This window comes from Chelonia mydas, chromosome 1 (genome assembly GCF_015237465.2).
Source record: "Chelonia mydas isolate rCheMyd1 chromosome 1, rCheMyd1.pri.v2, whole genome shotgun sequence".
Classification (NCBI taxonomy): domain Eukaryota; kingdom Metazoa; phylum Chordata; order Testudines; family Cheloniidae; genus Chelonia; species Chelonia mydas.
Genome location: NC_057849.1, coordinates 203,149,080 through 203,172,117, shown reverse-complemented (window position 1 = coordinate 203,172,117; position 23,038 = coordinate 203,149,080). Strand labels below are relative to the sequence as shown.

Genomic DNA, 23,038 nt, shown 5'->3' with positions numbered 1-23,038 from the left:
TCATCAGCTGACCCCCCCTTGTCACGTCCTTCCAAGATAAAATCCTCTTTCGCTCAGATGGGAAGAAACGGGTTGCCACATCACCCTGTAAGGAATTGTCTGGTAGAACACCATCCCCTGTGAGGTAAGTAGCCTTGACATCTTCAGGGGGGAGACATAGCTCCTGTGACCACCTGAGTGCCTTCGGTACTGGCACTAAGAAGAAGCCTAAGGATCCTAAATAGGCAGGCCCACAGGCCACTGCAGTGTCTCTTGGCACCAAGGAGCGCAGTATGAGACCTTCAAAAATGGTACCAACTTCCCCAGCCAAATCAACTTCAGACACTTCGGCACTGACAAAATCGTCAGCACTGACATCTCTATTGGCACCAGCCAGACCTGCAGCACCAAGCAAGCCCTTGGCACAGATATAACCTGTGGCTTGGACCAAACCCGTGGCACTGAGCAAGCCCTCGGCACTGATACAATATCCAGAACTGACAAGACCCTCCGCACCAGGCAAGACTTCGGCACTGAGTAAGCCTTCTATTCCATCTGCTGGCTGTTCCAGAGAATGCACCCTCCCCTCTGCACTGACAGGATGATGCTCCTCCCTCCTCCACAGGAGTTCAGATACCCTAAAAATCTGATGGTATCTGACATGCCTGAGTCACCGCTACTCAGAGGCGAGCTCCCTCCACCTCATGTTTCTTCTCTGGAGTCATAGTACTACTCTCTTTCCCCTCCGAGGATGGCACCACATTTCCCTAGCAAGGAAGAGGAGGAGGAATACTCCGTCCCCGTCCCCCCCCCCCCATCAGATTCGGGACATCCACAGAAAGCATCCTCTACACATCCTCACTACTCTGAAACCGGAACCGAACCAGGGCACTGGTATGGACCCCATGGCTGCAGTCCCATGTGCCAGTCCCTCCACATTGGGATCCATGGGCTATGTACAGAGCACAGTTTTCAAAGCTTCCATAGAATAGAGCTGCAGACATCTATGCTCATCATCGTCATCCGTCCCTCTACCACCAAAGGCTGATCCACTACCTGTGGAGGAATAGGAAGATGAACAAGAGGAGGTTACACCAACCCTCCACTTAGCCTCACTGAGGGGAGAGGAGGAAATCGTGCCTCCATCCCCTACATCAGCAGACGATCTCAAACATTTCTAAGAGCTGTTCCATAGGATCGTGGACTCCCTCCAGATCCCTCTGGAGGAAGTGAAAGAGCAACAGCAAAGATAGCTCTCCCTATCAATGAGGCCCTCTTGGACGCAGCCAAGGTGCTCTGGCAGACCCTAGCTTTCATCCCGCCAACTTGCAAGCGGCCAGACAAAAAATATTATGTCCCTGCTAAGGACATGGAATTTATTTTTCCCACCCTACTCCAAACTCCCTGGTTGACAATGCAGTACATGAAAAAGGGCACCAATACCACCTAAGTTCAACCCCTTACAACAGGGACTGGAAGCGACTAGACCTGTTTGGTCGCAAGGCTTATTCCTCTGTCATGCGCAGTTTCATATCTCTAATTATGAGGCTCCCATGGCCAAATACAGTTACATAAACTATTCTAAGATACAGGATTTCTGCCAGGATCTTCCCGACGACAAGAAGGAGCAACTCCAGCCACTTGTGTCTGAAGGACACCAGTTGGCCCGTATGGCCTTAAAAGCCTCCTTAGACGCCACTGGTACAGCTGCCTGTTCTATCAGGATAGCCGTAGTGATGAGACTGAGCATCATGACTGCACCTCTCCAGAGTCCCCAAGGAAGTGCAAACCACTGTTGAGGACCTATCCTTTGAAGGCTCCAAGCTATGTGCACGGATGAGTCCCTACGTTTCCTAAAGGACTCTCGAGCGACTCTCTGCTCTTTCGGCATATATACGCCAGCACCAAAGAGACGTCAGCGGAAATGCCAACATGCCACGAGGTCCCAACCTCCACCTTTCACTCCTCCATTGGCGGTATGACTCACAGCAAAGACATCAGAGGCCCCCAACAAAGTGCAGACAATAGACAACTCAAGGGGCTACCTCTCTTACACCCATGTCCAAACAACAATTTTGAAGATTTGGTCTACGCCCTGAGAAACCTCCCTCTGTTCCGGTCATGGCAACCATTTTCAATAACCACCAGTTTGGTGACCACTTAGCTACTTTCTAACCATCGTGGCGGCAAATCACTTTGGACAAGTGGGGCCTAGAAATCATCAACAAAGAATACTGCATCCCATTCCTATCTATCTCACCTGCCCACCCCGCCTCTCCGTCCCTCTTCTGGGACTCTTCTTATGAGCACCTTCCACAAGAAGAAATAAACCATCTGCAAATGGGAGCCATAGAATCAGTCCCATCCCAACACAGAGGGAAGGGTTTTTATTCCCATTATTTTCTGATCCAAAAGAAATCCAGTGGGCGGAGACCAATCCTAGACCTATGAAATCTCAACAGATTCGTCAAACTGCAAAGCTTCAAGATGATTACGCTATCCATCATTATCCCAGCACTGGAACAGGGGAACTGGTTTTTCACATCACCAGATGGTTCCTCAGATTCATCATGGGGACCATTCATGACCAGTACAGGGTACTTCCCTTTGGACTTTTTACAGCCTCGTGAGTCTTCTCCAAAGTCCTTGCAGAAGTGGCAGCCTACCTACGCAAACAAGGCATTGTCATATTCCCATACTTAGATCACTGTCTCCTCAAGGCTTCATCCAAACCTGACTCAGTTCATGCCGTACGGCAGACAATGAACCTTTTCTCAAATCTCTGCCTCCATATAAACATACAAAAATTGACACTGTCACCTGTACAACACCTGGAGTTTATTGGGGCACACTTGGATGTGATACAAGCCAGAGCCTTCCTCCCAGCTCAGATTTTCAGGAATAGTCGACCTCGTGTCCACACTGAGAACCTGTCCCCAGATCTCTGCCAGTATGTGTCTCCAGCTGCTCGGCCACATGGTAGCAGCCATATTTGTGGTAAAGCATGCCAGGTTGCATGTGTGCTGTCTCCAGGTGTGGCTACGCACTGTCTATGTACCTCAGAGGCACAGTCTTCACAAATTCCTGTCCATGCATATCAAGGTCAGTGGCTCACTACTCTGGTAGACAGAACCCAAAAACGTTTGTGTCAGGGTCCCTTTCCTTCAACCAGTACCATCCCTGATACTAACAACTGACACCTCCCTAATTAGTTGGGGAGCACACCTTCTCACCCATATAGTGCAGGGCAGGTGGTCCCTAGTGGAATCCCCCCTACACATCAATCTTCTAGAGCGATAGGCAGTCCACAAGGCCTGCTGGCATTTTCTACCACTGATCAGACATCGCACTGTATGAAATATGACGGACAATATGGCCTGCATGTTCTACATTACCAGACAAGGTGGAGCAAGGTCCCACTCCCTATGCTTGGAAGCCCTGAAATTATGGAAATATTTCCAACACAACATCAGCATTTCAGCTGCATACTTCCCTGGACACCAGAACGCTTTGGCAGACTCAATGAGCAGGAAATTCTTCCAAGACGACAAGTGGAAGCTAGATACAAAAACCCTACACCACATATTCAGCTGCTGAGGATTCCCAACCATAGATTTCTTTGCCACAACGGAGAATGTCAGATGCCCTCAATTCTGCTAAAGAGCAGGCCTATGCCCTCAGGTGCCTGTGAGATGCGTTTCTAATTATGTGGGATGCCCCACTACTTTATGCCATCCCAACCATTCCCCTCTTGTTCAGAGTGCTTCACAAGATACAGGGGGACCGAGCCCGAGTCATCCTTACAACTCCAACATGTCTACGTCCGATTTGGTATACTCACCATCATACAAAGGAGGTATATGTCCTCTGATCACTCTGTGACCAACTCCGTGCCTTCTCTCACAGGATGCAGGTCAAATCCTCCATCCCAATCCACATCCCCCTATATCTGAAGGCATGAGTCCTCCATGGTTTCAGGATTCGGAGGTGACCTGTTCAGAGGCAGTAAAAGAGGTCCTCTTGAATAGCACACGTGACGCAACTCAACGCACTTACCTCCAAAAATGGACAAGGTTCTGATCCTGGGGCACCACCAGTCACGTCATGATTTTACTCATTTTGGACTATATTTTGGATCTTAAAAAATCAGGGTTATCCACAAGTTCTATTCATGTACACTTAGCCTCCATCACAACATTCCATCCCAGACAGCCACACTGTCTTCACCCATCCATTCCGGAAGAGATTCTTGAAAGGTCTCCAAAACCTTTACTCTCACGAGATCCCACCCCAGTTTGGGACCCTGGCCTCATCTAGCACTGCCTCAACAGACCGCTGTTCGAGCCCATGGCTCTTGTATTCATCTATCCATGAAAACAGCATTTCTCATCACCATCAGATCGGCTCGACAGCTAGGAGAAATTGGCACTCTCACGGCATACACCCCATACACAGTTTTTCATAAAGACAAGGTCACATTATGTCCACATCCAAAATTCTTACCAAAGATACCAACTTCCTTCCATTTAAATCAACCTATCTTCCCGAATCACATAGCAACCAGCAGGAGGTGACGTTACGCACCTTGGATGTCAGGCAAGCATTAGCTTTTTACGTGGATAGAACTAAATCTTTCACACAATAGCCATGCTTATTCCTGTCAATGGTCGAAAGATAGAAAGGCCATATCCAAACAATGCCTTTCCAAGCAGATCTCCCAATGTATACACTTTTTCAACCAACTACACAATCAACAGTCTCCTCCTGGAACTTGAGCACATTCTACCCACTCTCTCTCCAACTCGATTGCCTTTCTCAACAATATCCCAATTATTAACATTTGCAAAGCAACCACCTGGGCCTCCATAGACACTTTTAGCCATCACTGCGCAATTACTATGCAGCATCAGCTGCCCTGCTAGGACACATTGTCCTGTCATCTGCACTAAACTCCGCTCCGAAGCGCAAGCCTTCCAACTAGGGGCACTGCTTTACAGTCACCTATAGTGGAGCACCCACAGGGACATGAGGAGAAGAAGAAGAAGAAGAGAAGGTTACTCACCCAGTGCAGTAATTGATGTTCTTTGAGATGTGTGTCCCTATGAGTGCTCCACTACCCACCCTCCTCCCCTCTGCTTCAGAGCTGAAAGATAAGCTTTGCAGTAGAGAAGGAACTGAGGGCAGTTGGTCCGCACAGCGCTATATATAGATCCCAGCGTGAGATGAGCAGGAGCACATTTGTGGTCCAGTGGGCACGCTACCAAAGATTTCCGATCCCAGGCATAAGGGGCGCTGCTGCACCTACTGTGGAGCAGCCATAGTGGGACACAGTTCAAAGAACCTCAGTTACTGCACAGGGTGTGACCTTCTCTTTCTCACATATACTACCCTGCTAAGCATGCCCCAACCCTGGTCTAGCGGTAGCTTCCTCTAGAGATAAAAGGGGTAATTTAGTCTCTGTGGCCCATACAATTCTTGGATTCTAGTCTAAGTCTGCCAATTAGTGCCATATGTGGTGGTGGGTTTTGATGTGGATTAACTCACATAGGGGTTAACTCACATAGGAGTCACATTAGACTCACATAGGGGGCCACTAAATATCCATTAGATGGGAACAACTTTTAATTACTACTGAGCTAGGCTGGTTTCAAACTGGTGAAAGGCTCTGTAGTTCCTTAGCAATACACTGAGGTATCCAGTCCCCAAGTAAGTGCTACCCTTCAAGAATGAGGCTTGTTTTTTGGAGAGAGATGTTTGTTAAATCAAATTCTGATCTCTTTGGAGCTTGCACAGGCACCGTCTCCCATTCTGTGGGGGCACAGGTAAAATCTCCCACATACTGCTTTGTCTACATCAAACACTGTATAACTGCTCTATTTTGTTCTTGAAGGGACAGCTTCCATTAACAAAAATACTACTAATAATAATGCAGTAATAAAATAACTATTAATGCATTATCCACATTCACCTCTAATATCATTTCAACAAATATGATTATTCTAGGTTCCTCACACTAGCTTGATAGGTGTGTTGTGTGTGTGTACATATATGTATGTATATGTGTATATAAAAACACATTTAAAAGAACTTATGGTAGAAGATAAAATTAAGGTCGCAAAGTCAGCATAGAAAAGCTAGGAAATTCCAGAATTCAGGTTAGCTGTATCACTTCAATTATGATGCTTTGGGATACAAGATAAAATTTTCAAATGTGCTTAAGTCCATTAAAAGTCAATAGTACTTAGGGCACCTAAGTCATGTGGATGCTTTTGAAAATGTTACCCACAGTTTTTAATCACATAACTACATACTATTTTCCCCCCAAGAGTAGGCTTTGAACCCAGGACCTTCAGATCCACGATACAAGCCCCTTCCACTTGAGGCAGTGCTACAATGCTGGGTATTCGTGCATTCTGTTCCTGGCTCTTGAAAGCAGAATGTGTTCAGGATGTGGTAGAGGCAGCATATTGAAGCACATAATTTGGCACAAAGAAAAGGAGGACTTGTGGCACCTTAGAGACTAACATTTATTTGAGCATAAGCTTTCGTGAGCTACAGCTCACTTCATTGGATGGCACAGTCATTCTGAAAGGCATTGTGGCAAAACAAATCAGATTCAGGCCCAACATATTAGTTGCCTGGATTCTATTCCCTGCTGTGGTTGAAATTACCATGTACAACCTCTCTGGTATTTTATCCATGAAGTGGGTGAATGACAATTGCTTCGCCTTGTGGTTCATAATATAGGTTTTGAAATTCATAGCAATATTAACAGCAGCCACTGGAGAAAGGTGGGACTAGAGCTTGTGGTTTCCTGGTGTTTCATTATTATTATTTACTTGTATTATCGTAGCACCTAGGAGCCCCAGACACATACCATGACCCCATTGTGCTAAGCAGTGTAGAAACACAGAAAAGAGACACTTCCTTCCCCAGTGATCTTACCATCTAAGTATAATACAAGAAAGAACAGATGGCTTCAGACAGACTGATGGGGGAGTACAAGGAAACTATAAGAACATAAGAATGGCCATACTGGGTCAGACCAAAGATCCATCCAGCCCAGTATCCTGTCTGCTGACAGTGGCCAATGCCAGGTGCCCCAGAGGGAGTGAACCTAACAGGTAATGATCAAGTGATCTCTCTCCTGCCATCCATCTCTACCCTCTGACAAACAGAGCGTAGGGACACCATTCTTACCCATCCTGGCTAATAGCCATGAATGGACTTAACCTCCATGAATTTATCTAGTTCTCTTTTAAACCCTGTTATAGTCCTACCCTTCACAACCTCCTCTGGCAAGGAGTTCCACAGGTTGACTGTGCACTGTTTGAAGAAGAACTTCCTTTTATTTGTTTTAATGAGACAGTGTACCAGCAGCCTAATTGTTCTCAAGTTTTTTTTGTTGGCATCATGGCAAAGGAATGTTTTAAGGAGAATGACTTAGTTTTGCAGATGTTTGCAGGGAGCTCCTCCCAAACCTGAGTGACACCATGGGAGAAAGCAGGAAAGTACTTTTTAACAAGCAGGCAATGGAGACAGGCCTTGTCCTTTTTGATATTTGAATGAGAGATGATAGGTGGGTTGGGGATAGGTCGAGAAGAGGTTTGAAAGTGAAGACAAGTAGCTTATGTTTGACACAACAGAGAAGAGGGATGCAAAGAGAGGAGTAACATGGTCAAAGTGACGAGTTAGGAAACATGTCTTTGCAGCAGCATTCTAATGGATATAAGCAGAGCAAGATTGCATTTGTCAAAGTCAAAGAGAAGAATATTGCAGTAACTGAGATGAGAGCCTGGATGAGAGTTTTAGCTGTGTGGATGAATAGAGATGCTATGCAGAAAGAATCTGCAAGACTTAGACATAGCCTGGATGTAAGGACCTAGAGAGAGTTCCAAATTGAAGATGACACCCAGATTATGGGAGTCTGTGACGAGCAGGTTGGTGGTGTAGTCCACAGTGATCAAGAAAAGAGTAGTGGGGAGGACTTGTGGGAAAGGTTAAGTAGACATTCTATAGGCTAAAAGCTTTTGGGAGGGGGACAGGGGAAGGGTGTGTGAGTTTTTCATGCATAGCATTTTATCAGCTGTGGGAGAAGACATGACAGATCTGCTAAATGTGTGAGTGTCACACAAGATACAGCATTTGGCAGGCCTGAGAATGTAATTTCCCAAGATGGAATTTCACCAGGTCGTCAGCTTTGTGTCATCTGAAAGACCGCACCCTCGAGGATCAGGTCTTGTGTTGTCCTCCTGTTGATTTCAGTGGGACCAGGAGCAGGCACTGGATTAGCTGATAGGATCATCTCAACAATTAGATTTGAATAAGATCTGCAAGTAAGCATTCATTTTTACTCTCCCAACAGAAAACTTATTTATTTGGTGGCAAAGGATATGGGAAAAGTTGTTCTTGTGTTAGGTCTCTGGTTCAGAAAGGAGTCCTTATTCAGGAAGGATGTTTAAACACAAGCTTAAGTGCTTTCCTGAATTGAGGCCTTGGCCTTCTTTAAGCTAGGCCACAGCCTGCAGCTTAATAAAAGTGAGTGTTGAGATCCATTGCATTTCTTCCCCCCTTGCCTCACAAGTAGCTGTGCTTCTTCAAGTATTTGTCCATATGGCTCCCACGCAAGGTGCACATGTACCTGTGCATGCAAGATTGGAATCTTTTGGCCTGCAAGTGTCTGGGGCAGTGCATGCACCCTGCATGGCCTCATGCCTCTAATCGAGGGCGTACAGGGCATAGTGAGTCTCAACTGCAACTTGGTTCCTTCTTACTGCCGATGACAGTGAGACAGGACCTCCATAGTGTCCAACTGCTACCCCATAGCTCTTTGTTACCTTTAGTATTTATTTATTTAGTAATTTTTCTGTATTTTTTTCTAGCAGGTTGACAAGCTTGTCTTGCTTATGAGGCAGCTATTCCCTTAAATGATGGGAATATTAAATATTTTATTTGCCTTTCCAGACAAGTGTTCAACATGCAGGGCTTTTTCAAAACACCCTCAGAAAGTCCAAGATGATTGTTTGAAATTATTTTTATTGGAGCAATCAATGAAGGGTACGTCTGATTCTGAAACCCTCTATCAAAAAGAAACAGCTACTACCTCGAAGCTGCACTCAGCAAGTGCTCAAGCACACTGATCTCATGACCCTCCTTTCCTGTTAATGTGGAGTCCTTTAATCTTGGTGAAGGAATTGAATGGTGGTTGGGCCCACTCTGCCCTTTATGCCGTTGGGTAGGGGGCAAGAGGACATGCAGGGTGCCAGCATGCCCTATAGACATTGCTGGCCAAAAGAATCGAATCTCGTGCACATAAGGCACATGTGCACCTAGAGTGGGAACCATGTGGACAAACATTGTAAAGGACCGTACTTGCTGTAAAGTAAGTAACTTGTTCCTTTTCTGCCTTTTCCATTAAGCTCTGGCAACAATAAAATACTTGTGCATGTAGCATGGCTGTATGTACAAAAAATTAAGTGTTCTGTTTAGTTCAGCTTTTTCATGAGATGAGCTTTTCCACTGGTCAGAAATCTGATTAGTTTTTATTTATTTGTATCATGATAGTGCCCAAAGACTCCAGTGAGCAAGGGGGCCCCATTGTGATAGGTGCTGTACAAACACACAGGAAGAAACCATCCCTGCCCCATACATGTATAAATTGTAGCAAGTACACACACAACGCACATGTAGTATTGCACTCTAATCCGTTTAGTCTGAACATTCATGATCTTTTCTCAGAAATCATTAATATAATATATTCCTATATCAAGAACTACTTTTGAGGGTTTTTATTTCTCTCTTCTCTATATTCATTCTTGCCAAGAAAGCAGAATTTTGTATTCAATGTATTTTTTTAACTGTAACAATAAAATTGCTTTAAAACATAAAAGAAATAATTGTTCATGTGGAGGTTTTCCCTTTTTATTTCACATAATTTCTTTTGAACTTTTGTATTACAGAAAGAAAAACCGGGAGACACACAATGCAGGTAGGAACTACAGTGTTTTACTGTTCAGAGTTGAGCTGCACAGCTCTTTGAGTTCCTTACTCCAATCTGCTTGAAAGCGTACAAGGACTGGTGCATTTGGAATGGGGAAGGATCCATTTATTGGAGTGTATTACATGAAAAGACTCCAGAGCCCCATATGGAACACCTGAAGCAGGGCTGCTTCATGGACAGCTGTAACCATCCTTTAGTTTGCCTAGCCTATGGAAAATGTATAGAATAATAGAAATAATATCTTGAATAAACAGGAGAGGCTTTCTGAATGTGACCCTCATGTCTCTTATTCCTCCCAAACACATCTGTGGACACCTTGGCTTTTCATTTCATTGCTAATAAACTCAGTGAATCAATTTCTATTCAGTTACAAATGAATATATAAGCAAAGGCAGATATTGGTTTTGTGTGAGTATATTTTTGGGAATAAACATATAAACTATATGGAAATCAGGGGCAGGCATCTAAGACATAGAATGCATTTTAACTTTTAGAGGCCTTGGGTTAAATATTTTGAGATGGGATTACTCCACAGCATAAACTTCCATTGCATTCCGTTGAACACCACGAGTCCAGAAATCCTCCTTAGAACCAACCTGTGCTTTGTGGAGATTCCCCCCGATCTCCTAACACATGCCCTTTCCTCTCTGTTGGTTCCCAGCTTAAGCAGTGTTTGGGAACTCACAGCTGTAGAACAGGACAGGGAGGGGCAGGTTTCAACCAACTCAGAGAAATAGTGGGCATGGTCCCATGGAAAGACCAATTAGGAATAAAAGAATCGAAGGGGGCTGGCAGTTCCTAAAAGATGTAATACAGTACTGGAGACTCAACAGCAAGCTATTCCAGTGCAGAGGGAAGTTAAGAAGAACCACAGAAGGCCAATGTGGCTGCACAAGGAGCTTTTTAGCTATCTAAAAACCAAAAGGGATACATACACTGAAGATAAATAAGTCAGCATGGATTTTTCAGCAATAAATCGTGTCAAACCAATGTAATAGCATTCTTTGATGGGGTAGCAAGCCTTATGGATGGAGGGAAGTGGTAGGTATGGTAAGTCTTGACTTTAGTAAAGCCTGTGATACTGTCTTGCATGACCTTCTCTGATTTGCCTAGTTTGTTTACAACCTAGATAGAGTTACTATAAGGTGGGTGTATAACTGGTTGGAAAACCATTCCGAGAGAGTAATCAGTAGATCACAATCAAGGTAGAAGGGCATATCGAGGGGTCCCCTAGGGATCAGTTCTGGGTCCGGTTCTGTTCAATATCTTCATCAGTGATTTAGATAATGGCATAGAGAGTACACTTATCAAGTTTGCGGATGAACCAACCTAGGGCGGGTTGCAAGGGCTTTGGAGGATAGGATTAAAATTCAAAAGGATCCGGGCAAACTGGAGAAATGGCCTCAAGTAAATAGGATGAAATTTAATAAGAACAAATGCAAAGTACTCCACTTAGGACAGACCAATCAGTTGCACACATACAAAATGGGAAATGACTGCCTAGGAAGGAGTACTGCAGAAAGGGATCTGGGGCTCATAGTGGATCACAAGCTAAATGTGAGTCAACAGTATAACACTGTTGCAAAAAAAGCAAACATCATTCTGGGATGTATTAGTAGGAGTGTTTGTAAACAAGACACAAGAAGTAATTCTTCTGCTCTACTCTGCACTGATTAGGCCTCACCTGGAGTATTCTTATGTAGTTCAGGGCCCCACATTTCAGGAAAGATATCAACAAATTGGAGAAAGTGCAGTAAAGAGCAACAAAAATTATTAAATACCTAGAAAACATGACTTATAATGGAAGACGGAAAAAACTGGGGTTTTTTTAGTCTGGAGAAGAGAACTGAGGGGGGACATAACAGTTTTCAAGACATAAAAGGAAGAGGGAGAAAAATTGTTCTCTTTAGCCTCTGAAGATAGGACAAGAAGCAATGGGCTTAAATTGCAGCCAGTGTGGTTTAGGATGGACATTAGGAAAAACTTTCTAACTGTCAGGGTAGTTAAGCACTGGAATAAATTGCCTAGGGAGGTTGTGAAACTCCATCATTGGAGATTTTTAAGAGCGGGTTATACAAACATCTGTCAGGGATTGTCTAGATCAGATTTAGTCCTGTCTTGAATGCTGGGGACTGGACTAGAAAACCTCTCGAGGTCCCTTCCAGTCCTATGATTCTATACAGAAAATGGAAAGAGGGGTATGTCACCAAGGAAATATACATGGGAATAGCACAAGCATGTAGGGATAAAATCAGGAAAGCCAAGGCAAAGTTACAGCTGGCAAGGAGTGTTTGAGATAACAAGAAGAGGTTCTTCAAAAATGTCAGACAAAAAAGAAAGGTCAGGGATGGTGTGGGTCTGCTGTTCAATTGAGAATATGAGCTGGTAACAGAAGATGATAGGAAAGCAGAGCTGCTCAATGCCTATTTGCTTTAGTCTTCTCTCAAAAAAATAACATGTGGATGGATGCCTAGGGAAGTTACCATAGATGATAAAGGGGAAGGGATGCAGATGGGGATAAGTAAAGAAGATGTCCGAGATCATCTGATCAATTTGAATTAATTCACATCAGTAGGGCGGGATGCTATACACCTCAGGATATTGAAAGAATTAGCTGAAGAGATTTCGCAGCCACTGACAATAATATTTGTAAACTCATGGATGACAGGAGAGGTCCCAAAAGACTGGAGAAGGGCTAACATAATGCCCAGCTTGAAAAGGAGGAGCTGGGGAACTATAGAACAGTCAGCGTGACTTAGAAATGCAGGCTTGGTGGAACTGTCATTAAGTGAATACAAAATTGATTAAACAACAACAAACAAAAGAGTAATTATTAATGGAATGATGTCAGATTGGAAGGAAGTCTCAAGTGGGGTTCCACGGCAAACTGTTCTGGATCCAGTGCTGTTTAACATCTTTATTGATGATCTGTGTGTAGGAATAGAGAGCATATCGATCAAATTTGCAGATGACACAAAGGTGGGGGGTGAGGGGGTTGCTAACACTTTGGAGGATAGAGCTAAAATTCCGATGGATCTTGATAAATTGGAGAACTGGGCTATTGAAAATTCAACAAAGACAAATGTAAGGTGTTACACTTAGGGAAGAAAAACCAAATGCACAAATACAGAATGGGGGATAACTGGCTTGGCAGCAGCACTGCTGAGAAGGATCTGGGAGTTGTGGTGGATCACAACCTCAAAGTGAGTCAGCATTGCAATACTGTTGCAAAAAAAGCAAATGCAATTTTAAGTTGCATTAACAGAGGCATGGCATGCAAGTCACAGGAGGTGATAGTACTGCTCTACTCGGCACTGGTTAGGCCTCAGCTGGAGTACTGTGTCCAGTTTTGGTCAACAAAGTATAGAAAGGATATAGAGAAACTGGCCAGCAACAAAGATGGTGAAAGGGATGGAACTGGGTATGTTTAGTTTGGAAAAGAGGAGATTAAGAGGGGGACATGATAGTGGTCTTCAAATACTAGAAAGACTTTCATAAAAAAGATGAAGAATAGTTTTTCTCTCTTGTCACAAAGGGCAGGACAAGAGGCAATGGGTTCAAACTATGGCAAAAGAGATTTAGATTTAATCTCAGGAAAAACTTCCTAACTGTAAGAACAGTAGGACAATGGAACAGGCTACCTACGGAGTTGTGGAAGCTCCTTCACTGGAAGTTTTCAAAAGGAGGTTGGGTAGCCCATCTGTCTTGGATGGCTTAAATGCAACAAATCCTGCATCTTGGTAGGGGGATAGACTAGATGACCCTTGCAATCCCTTCGAATCCTATGATTCTATGTTTGAACTAGTTTATCCCAAGAGTTCTGATCCAGTTCTGCCTCCAAGCAGTCAGAATCTGTTCCTCCCTGGAATAGTGGTAACTAGTGACATTCCTAAATCGCAAGGAAGTTGTTCAGTGCTTAGAGCAGGATGGAGGGAATTAGGGGTCTTGGTTTCTATTCCCAGCTCTGGCACTGTCCTACTGTGGTGGCTATGGGCAAGTCTCTGCACTTCTGTGCCTTGCTTTCCCCATATTACAGAAGAGTGGTGAAATTTGTTTGCAGGGAGCTTTCAGCTCCTGAGGTGAAAGGTGCTATAGTAATTCAGAGTATTAGTCAGATGTAGAATGCTAGAAGATTAGCCAATTTCTTAAGGGTTAAGAAGTGTTACCAAGCAGACTTTCTGTAATCTAGTATTCTAATTAGTGACATATATACTTAAGATTGTCAAAGTGTTGCCATTCTAAGCCCCTGATTTCAGTTGCTCTTATTTTTTCAAAACTTTCACCCTTTGGGCTGAAGTTTTCCAGTCATGGGGCCTGAATTCTTACTACCCTGCACCTGAGCAAATCCACTTTTCTCTCACTTGGCACAGATATTAATGTGACTGCACAGTGTGTGATGCCTGGTCTACACTACAGAGTTAGGTCGAAGGAAGCTGCCTTAAGTCGACCTGTTAATGTATGTGTCCTTTACATCAACCTAAGTCGCCTCTGATATTGACTTCTGTAATCCACCCCTGCGAGAGGCGTAGCGCTTAGTTCAATTTTCATGGGCCGTCTGCGAGGTAATGCGGACGCAGCATTGTGTAATTCGACTTAATTGGCCTCTAGGTGGTGTTCCACAATGCTCATCTGTGACCGCTCCAGAGATCATTCTCAATTCTGCTGTACTGCAGCTAGGTACACAGGAAACAGCCCCTCCCCTGTTAAAGCCCCGGGAACTTTTGAATTCCCATCTCCTGTTTGATCAGCACTGGGAGCGTGCCAGCTGATCATGGAGACTACACAACCCAAACGCGCTCCAACCTGATCTGCACAGGAGGTGGTGGATCTCATCGCTGTGTGGGGAGAAGAGTCTGTGCAGCCAGAGCTCAGATCCAGCAGAAGAAACGCTGACATCTATGCAAAGATCGCTCTTGGAATGGGGGAGAAGGGCTACACGAGGGACACACAGCAGTGCCTTGTGAAAATAAAAGAACTTTGCCAGGCATACCAGAAGACAAGGGAGATGAACAGTCGTTCTGGTGCTGAACTCCACACATGCCGGTTCTACAGCGAGCTGCATGCAGTTCTTGGGGGTGACCCTACCAGTACCCACACAAGCAACGTGGACACCTCAAGGGTGTGTGAGTCTACGGACAATAAGGAGGATTATACGGTGGAGGAGGAGGATAATGGGAGACAGGCGAGTGGTGGATCCATTCTCCCCGAGAGCCAGGAAATATTTTTAACCCTGCAGCCCTTTGGGTCGCAGGACAGCATGGTGGCTGACTGTGATGCCAGGGAAGGCACCTCTGCTAAGTATACATTTAAATTGAAAGTCCAGTTAAACTTTAGCGGGCACACGCATTCGGTGGTATTGCATGTTTACTGTGATGAAAAAACGAGGTGCTGTGGCTCTCTGCTTACAAGAGGCCACTCCAGCTACGCAGACGGTGGCCCCTGGAAAAGACTGTTTATGTGGACTGGGATAGCCCAGGAATCCTCCATGGATGTCTCTAGGAAACTTTCATGGAGTTACTCTGCAATGCTTTGCAGAAGGTTTCTGGGCAGGGCAGTCTTATTTCTTCCACCATGGTAGGACACTTTCCCACACAACTCCTGAAGTAATTCTGCTGGTATCATTGCGGTACACAGCATAGCAGCATAAGGACCAGGTCTATTCCCAGACGCTTGTTACATCTCCTTCCTTTCCGCCTCTATTACCCTCAGAAAATTGATATCACATTGGGGTGCCTAGGGGAAACGGGGGAAATTTTCATTAAAAGTGCTCTTACATGGGAAAAAAAGGGCATGTAGACCCCACCCCACCCCCATTCCGGATTGCCAAACCACACAACTGCTAATGTGACTTTACAATGCTCAGCATGGGTTGGCAAGTAGTTTAAAGTGGCTGATAGGGGACTGGGGCACCATATGAGGGATCCTGGGGGGGCCTACTCACCATGGCTGGAGCAGCAAAACAGCACAGTGAACGGTTATGGATTCTGATTGTTATGGCTTGCACCTAGTGTAATAAGGGTGGGGGGTTTTTTTGTTTGTTTTTTATGAAAATGGCCTTGCTATGGAAACATTTTATTCATGTACAATGGCTCCTTTATTTTTTCCCCTGACTGACAGCTGGAAATGTGTCCTTCAGCGGGTCATCAACACCTGAAAGCAGCCTTTCGCTGATTAGAAGAGGACAAAGAATGCAGGAATATATGTTCACCAAGATAATGAACACCTCCGGGACAACTGATGCAGAGCTGAGAACATGGAGGATTTCACTGTCCGAGAAGTTAGACATGGACACGGAGAGCAGGAAAGCTTCCAATGAGCGAGAGCATGCAGCACAAGATGAGATGCTTTGGATTATGAGGGACCAAGCAGACATGTTGAGGCATTGGGTTGAACTGCAGGAACAGAAGCAGGAGGGTAGAGTCCCTCTGCAGACGCTGGTGGACAGCCAGCCAGCATCGCCTGGCACAGAATCACCCTCCCACAAGCATTCCATGAGGTGTGGGCGAAAAGTCCATTATCCCTTTCACTTAACTCGGGGCGGGGGAAGGGTACAAGGAGCAGAAGGTGCCTATTCACAGACCTTTCATGGTCTGGAATGCGGTGTTATGTTACACAGATGAAAATGTTTCTCCCATTCCAACTTTACAACCCCTTTTCCCCAAGGTTAACTTTTCTTTCAGCTCTCCCTCTTCACTTATGTTTGTTAAATAAAGTAAATGGATTTGAGGAATAAAAGTTCTTTACTGAGTAGAAGCAGGGGGTTCGCTTTACGGGGACAGTGATACAAGCCAGATGAAGGTTTGGGAAAGCACAATGAGGACAAGCAGCTCACATAACTGTGACTCATTACTGAAACAGCTTTTCAAAGTCTTGCAGATACGCAGCACGCCTTGCAGTGCTCTTCTTATTTCCCTGGTATCTGGCTGCTCAAAAATGGCTGCCATGTGATCTCATAGAACCATAGAATATCAGGGTTGGAAGGGACCTCAGGAGGTCATCTAGTCCAACCCCCTGCTCAAAGCAGGACCAATCCCCAACTAAATCAAGCCTGACCTTAAAATCCTCTAAGGAAGGAGATTCCACCACCACCTCCCTAGGTAACCCATTCCAATGCTTCACCACCCTCCTAGTGAAAAAGTTTTTCCTAATATCCAACTTAAACCTCCCCCATTGCAACTTGAGACCATTACTCCTTGTTCTATCATCTGGTACCACTGAGAACAGTCTTGATCCATCCTCTTTGGAACCCTCTTTCAGGTAGTTGAAAGCAGCTATCAAATCCCCCCTCATTTTTCTCTTCTGCAGACTAAATAATCCCAGTTCGTTCAGCCTCTCCTCATAAATCATGTGCTCCAGCCCCCTAATCATTTTTGTTGCCCTGCACTGGACTCTTCCCAATTTTTCCACATCCTTGTAGTATGAGGCCCAAAACTGGACACTATTCCAGATGAGGCCTCACCAATGTCGAATAGAGGGGAATGATCACATCCCTCGATCTGCTAACTATGCTCCTACTTATACAGCCCAAAATGCCATTAGCCTTCTTGGCAAAAAGGGCACACTGTTGAGTCATATCCAGTGTCTTGTCCACTGTAACCTCTAGGTCCTTTTCTGCAGAACTGCTGCCTAGCTGCTCGGTCCCTAGTCTGTAGCAGTGCATGTCTCATCTGCCCACCCCTGTGGAAAATTTTCCCCCTTTTCAAGTGACCAAAGGCACATTCAACCACCATTCTGCACTTGCTGAGCCTATAATTGAACCGTTCCTTACTGCTGTCCAGACAGCTGGTGTATGGCTTCATGAGCCATGGGAGCAAGGGGTAGACTGGGTCCCCCAGGATAACTATAGGCATCTCAACATCGTCAATGTTAATTTTGTGGTCTGGAAAGGAAGTTCTGGATTGCAGCTTTTTGAACAGACCCGCATTCCTAAAGATGTGTGCATCATGAACCTTTCCCAACCGTCCTACATTGGTGTTGGTGAAATGCCCCCTGTGATCCACCAGCGCTTGCAACACCATTGAAAAGTATCCCTTTTGGTTCATGTACTCTTTGGCAAGGTGGTCTGGTGCCAAGATGGGGATATGCATGCCATCTCTAACCCACCGCAATTAGGGAACCCTCGTAGCAAAACCATCCACTATGTCCTGCCCATTTCCCAGACTCACTACCCTTCGTAGCAGAAGTCAATTAATGGCCCTGCACACTTGGAGCCCAGCAGCTCCCATGGTCGATTTACGTACTCCAAATTGATTCACCGCTGATCGGTAACTGTCTGGCGTTGCAAGCTTCCAAGTAGCGATCCCCATTCGCTTCTTCATTGTCAGAGCAGCTCTCATTTTTGTGTTGCTGAGCTGCAGGGCAGGGGAAAGCTCTGCACAAAGTGCCTGGAAGGTGGCCTTCCGCTTTCAAAAGTTCTGCGGCCACTGCTCGTCATCCCATACCTGCAAAATGATGTGGTCCCACCAGTCAGTGCTTGTTTCATGGGACCAGAAACGGTGCTCAACAGAGTGCAGCTGCTCTGTGACTGCCATCAGTAATGGTGAATTGTTTTTTCCAATGGCTTGCAGGAGGGCTGCTTGCAGGACATTGCTATGTTCTGCACGGCGGACCGTACTTCGGTTCTGGAAATACTGCAGGAGAAGGCATGAGGTGCTGACAGCAAGAGTGCACAGCTGAGCAGGCTCCATGCTTCTGGGGTTATGGTGTACATGCAGCGGTTTTAAGACGCAAAAACCACTGGGTTGTTTGCCGTTGATGTGAGGGAGGGAGCACACTGCATCAGGGGATGCCGATGCAGTGTTCCCATTCTCCCCTGCGACAATGTTTTGGTCCCAGGGGGTATTGCACAAACTTCCCAAAATACCCTGCGCCAAGTTGCACTTTGGGATAGATACCCACAATGCACTGCTTTGTGCATCAATGCAGGCACTGCTAGTGAGGACACACTCCATCGAGACAATGAGCATGGTGTGGTCACACACAATCAACTTCATTAATTCGGGGCTCAAGGTCAAATTAGATAAAGTCGACTTAATTTTGTAGTGTAGACAAGCCCTAAGTCTGGGATGAATCAGACCACTTGGGATAGATGTGAAAGGTATTTGGATGCCTAAAGATGCACATTGGTTCCTATTGGGATTTTCAGAAATGCCTAGGTGCCTAATTCCCATTGATTTCAAGACACCCCATCTTTGTTTCGTTTTTCCTTATTTACTTATTTACAAATACAAGCAAAAAAATAAGGTTGAGGAATCCTTAGAGAAGTTTATAGTAACATATATGTTTGTGATCAGGTGGGCTGAAATTGAGAAGCCCCCCCCACCCTTGCCTCCCAGTGCCTCCGATGGTCAGCCTTATCTTCTTCAGTGTATGAAGTATTGAATTGACTGAAAAAGTACTTGGTACAAGTCTTTAGTTTCCATAGCTACTTCTGAGTTTAGGATTAAAATTTTTTTCTTGGGCTCCAAGGTTTAGATGCCCTTTTTGATTATTTTGAGTTTAAAATTAGATTTATTGAATAAAATCCTGGCCTCACTAAGTCATTGGGTGTTTTTTCATTGACTACAATGATGCAGGATTTCACTGATCATCAGTAATGTTGTACGATGCAGAGAGAGAGAAGGGTAATCATCTGAAAAGAATATTAATAAACATCAAGAAAAAATAGATGTGAAGACTAAATAAAAGAACACCAAATGATCCTTTTTGGTGTGCTAACTAGACTAGACAATATATTGTTTCATAGGAAGTTTCAATCTTAGAAAATTTTTACCAGTATCTGCACTATGCATGTTCTGGATGTCCCTAAAGACTTGGAGTGGAAGGACCTAAGTAATTTTATGTTAATGAAGTTAATCTTCTACTTAAAATATCAAGCTGTCCTGTATCCCAAATAAGGACTATCTTGCAATTCTTTCAGCAAAATCCTTGACACTTACAGTGCTCTTTACTATCACCTGTTTACTGAAAAAGGTTAATATGCCAGGTCTGGGATGGGGGAGCTAATATTTTTTCAAAATGAACTGTGATGTATCAAAAAGCACACTGGCTTGGAGAAAGAAGTTATTGCTTCTAAGAGCCAAGTATGTCTTTAGGTTTAAACCTGTTTTATTTCCATCTAAACTTTGTCTTAACAACAGTGTTTATTATCTTTGTTATCTGTTATTTTTATTATTAATTTGGTATTTATATCATAGTGGCACCCAAAAGCTCTGGTCAAAAGTAGGGCCCTCTTGTGCAAGGTGTTGTACACACACAGAAGGAGATGCAACCCCTGCTTCCAGAGAACTTTCTGTTCTAAGGTTTTAATGAAACTAAAGCTGTTCTAGCTAGGCATTTGACTACTAAGAATACTGTGAGCTTGATACTGAAGATGAGTTATCAAGCCCATTGGTACTGTAATTTAATGAACCTTTAATTCATTTATAGACTTTGCTCTTTGAAGTTGTGAAATTGTTACAGACGATAAGTGTGACACTACCTCAAAATAGCACCCTGGAACCCCCGTATTCACCTCTCTGATATGATTATGATATGTTTTGTACAAAAAGAAAAGGAGTACTTGTGGCACCTTAGAGACTAACAAATTTATTTGAGCATAAGCTTTCGTGAGCTACAGCTCACTTCATCGGATGCATTCAGTGGAAAATACAGTGGGGAGATTTATATACATAGAGAACATGAAACAATGGGTGTTACCATACACACTAACGAGAGTGATCACTTAAGGTGAGATATTACCAGCAGGAGAGTGGGGGGGGGGGGAGCCTTTTGTAGTGATAATCAAGGTGGGCCATTTTCAGCAATTGACAAGAACATCTGAGGAACGGTGGGGGGTGGAATAAACATGGGGAAATAATTTTACTTTGTGTAACGACCCATCCACTCCCAGTCTCTATTCAAGCCTAAGTTAATTGTATCCAGTTTGCAAATTAATTCCAATTCAGCAGTCTCTCATTGGAGTCTGTTTTTGAAGTTTTTTTGTTGAAGAATTGCCACTTTTAGGTCTGTAATCGAGTGACCAAAGAGATTGAAGTGTTCTCCGACTGGTTTTTGAATGTTATAATTTTTGACATCTGATTTGTGTCCATTTATTCTTTTACGTAGAGACTGTCCAGTTTGACCAATGTACATGGCAGAGGGGCATTGCTGGCACATGATGGCATATATCACATTGATAGATGTGCAGGTGAACGAACCTCGGATAGTGTGGCTGATGTGATTAGGCCCAATGATGGTGTCCCCTGAATAGATATGTGGATGGGTCATTACACAAATTAAAACTATTTCCCCATGTTTATTCCACCCCCCACCGTTCCTTAGACATTCTTGTCAACTGCTGGAAATGGCCCACCTTGATTATCACTACAAAAGCCCCCCCCGTCCCCCCTCCCCGGCTCTCCTGCTGGTAATATCTCACCTTAAGTGATCACTCTCGTTACAGTAAAAAGAAAAGGAGTACTTGTGGCACCTTAGAGACTAACAAATTTATTTGAGCATAAGCTTTAAAGGATAAGCTTTATTTGAGCACAAGTCTCTAAGGTGCCACAAGTACTCCTTTTCTTTTTGCAAATACAGACTAACACGGCTGCTACTCTGAAACCTGTCGTTTTGTACAAAGTATGCCTTGTGAGGTATCATTTGAGAAATCATGATCTGCTGAACATTACTACCCTGTTGAATTATATGTATTATCACGGTATATGGAGTTAAGAGATTTTGCTATATGGTTATTACTGAAATATGTTGTGAGTCTAGGAGACACCCACAACTAGCTCTGCAGTGGCAACAAGGGAGGTGGCCCAAACCCAGGCTAGTGTTAAGTGACCACCACCAGCCACTGACCAGCAGGGGAATTGTAAGCAAGAGATTTACAATTCAATAAGAGACAGTTTCTCAAGCTCTACACAATGGGGATTGTTTACCTCCGTGACTCAGCAAGGTTTCAGGACATGTGATGCTAGACTCCATGTTTAAGTCAGTATTTTTCCAGGTACAGGAACTGAGAGTATAAAATAATGAACAGTAGCATCATGAGACCACCTCTCTCTTCCCCCATCTCAACACCTGGAGATAAGATCTTTTGGAAGAAAAAGAGAAGCCTTCATGAACTGGGGGGAAGGGATGGTCCCAGCTAGAATGCTTTTTAGCTAGCATGAACTGTGAACTGAATTCTGCCTACAATATCCAGTAGTATGAGAAAAATTGCTTGATTCAAATCTTGCTTGGTCTGATATTTCTAATGTAATCAACTCTGACCACTATGCCTAACACGTAAAATCTATCTTTCTGTAGTTAATACTCTTATTTTAATGTTTTATCTTTACCAATGAGTTTGTCTAAAGTGCTTGGGGAATCTGCTCAGATTACAAAGCCTGGTGCATGTCCACTATCCTTTGATGCAGTGGCAAACTAATTAATGAGCTTGCACTGTTCAAGAGAAAGTTTTGAGCAGTGTAATATGGTACATTTCTGGGCTGCAAGGCTAAGAGCTGGGGGATTTGCTGTTGTCTCCCCCATGTATATTTCTTGAGTGGCTGAGAGAGCATTCATGCAACTTAGCTGGGTGTGGCCCTGCATGTTGTTAATTGAGTGACCACAGCACCTGGAAGGGTTTGCTGCTTGTCATTAGCAAAGCATTGTGAGAGACAGCCCAGGCTGGAGAGTTAAGGAGTCACAATGATCCCACAGTTTCAGGTTGTATCCCAGGGGGTGTCACAATAAGGTATATAGTTAATATTATATTATAATTAAATCGCTTCTGGAATATATGCCTGCAATATCTGCTTTCTGAATAAGAAATTATACTATGGAAAATCAATCTATTTGTTTTGATCTGCAGTAATCTGTTGTTCATTTTATAGGTCTTTTATCTCTTTGAGGATCTACTTTTTTTTGCATTCACTGTTTATAAAGGATAGTCTTTTTTTGTTAAGGTATTGGACTGGGACTCAGGAGATCAGGGTTTAGCTCTGCTGCAGATGTGCTGTGTGACCTTTGGCAAGTCACTTAGGTCCCAGTTCAGCAAGGTACTTTATGGAAATACTCATGTGTTTAAAC

At 44.1% G+C, this 23,038-nt stretch overlaps 1 protein-coding gene across 4 annotated transcripts in view; it reads left to right on the top strand.

Moving 5' to 3' along the window:
- The window catches only part of USF3 (upstream transcription factor family member 3), a 95,048-nt gene that overhangs the window by 37,447 nt on the left and 34,563 nt on the right, over positions 1–23,038 (top strand). For 3 of the 4 annotated variants that reach the window (XM_037909948.2, XM_043538765.1, XM_037909970.2), the window contains one exon: positions 9,939–9,967. In XM_037909948.2, the coding sequence (XP_037765876.1) occupies positions 9,939–9,967 (29 nt within the window). Of the gene's footprint in view, positions 1–9,938; positions 9,968–16,096; positions 16,903–23,038 lie in introns of those variants that run through there. The other variant, XM_037909964.2, reaches the window with a different exon arrangement.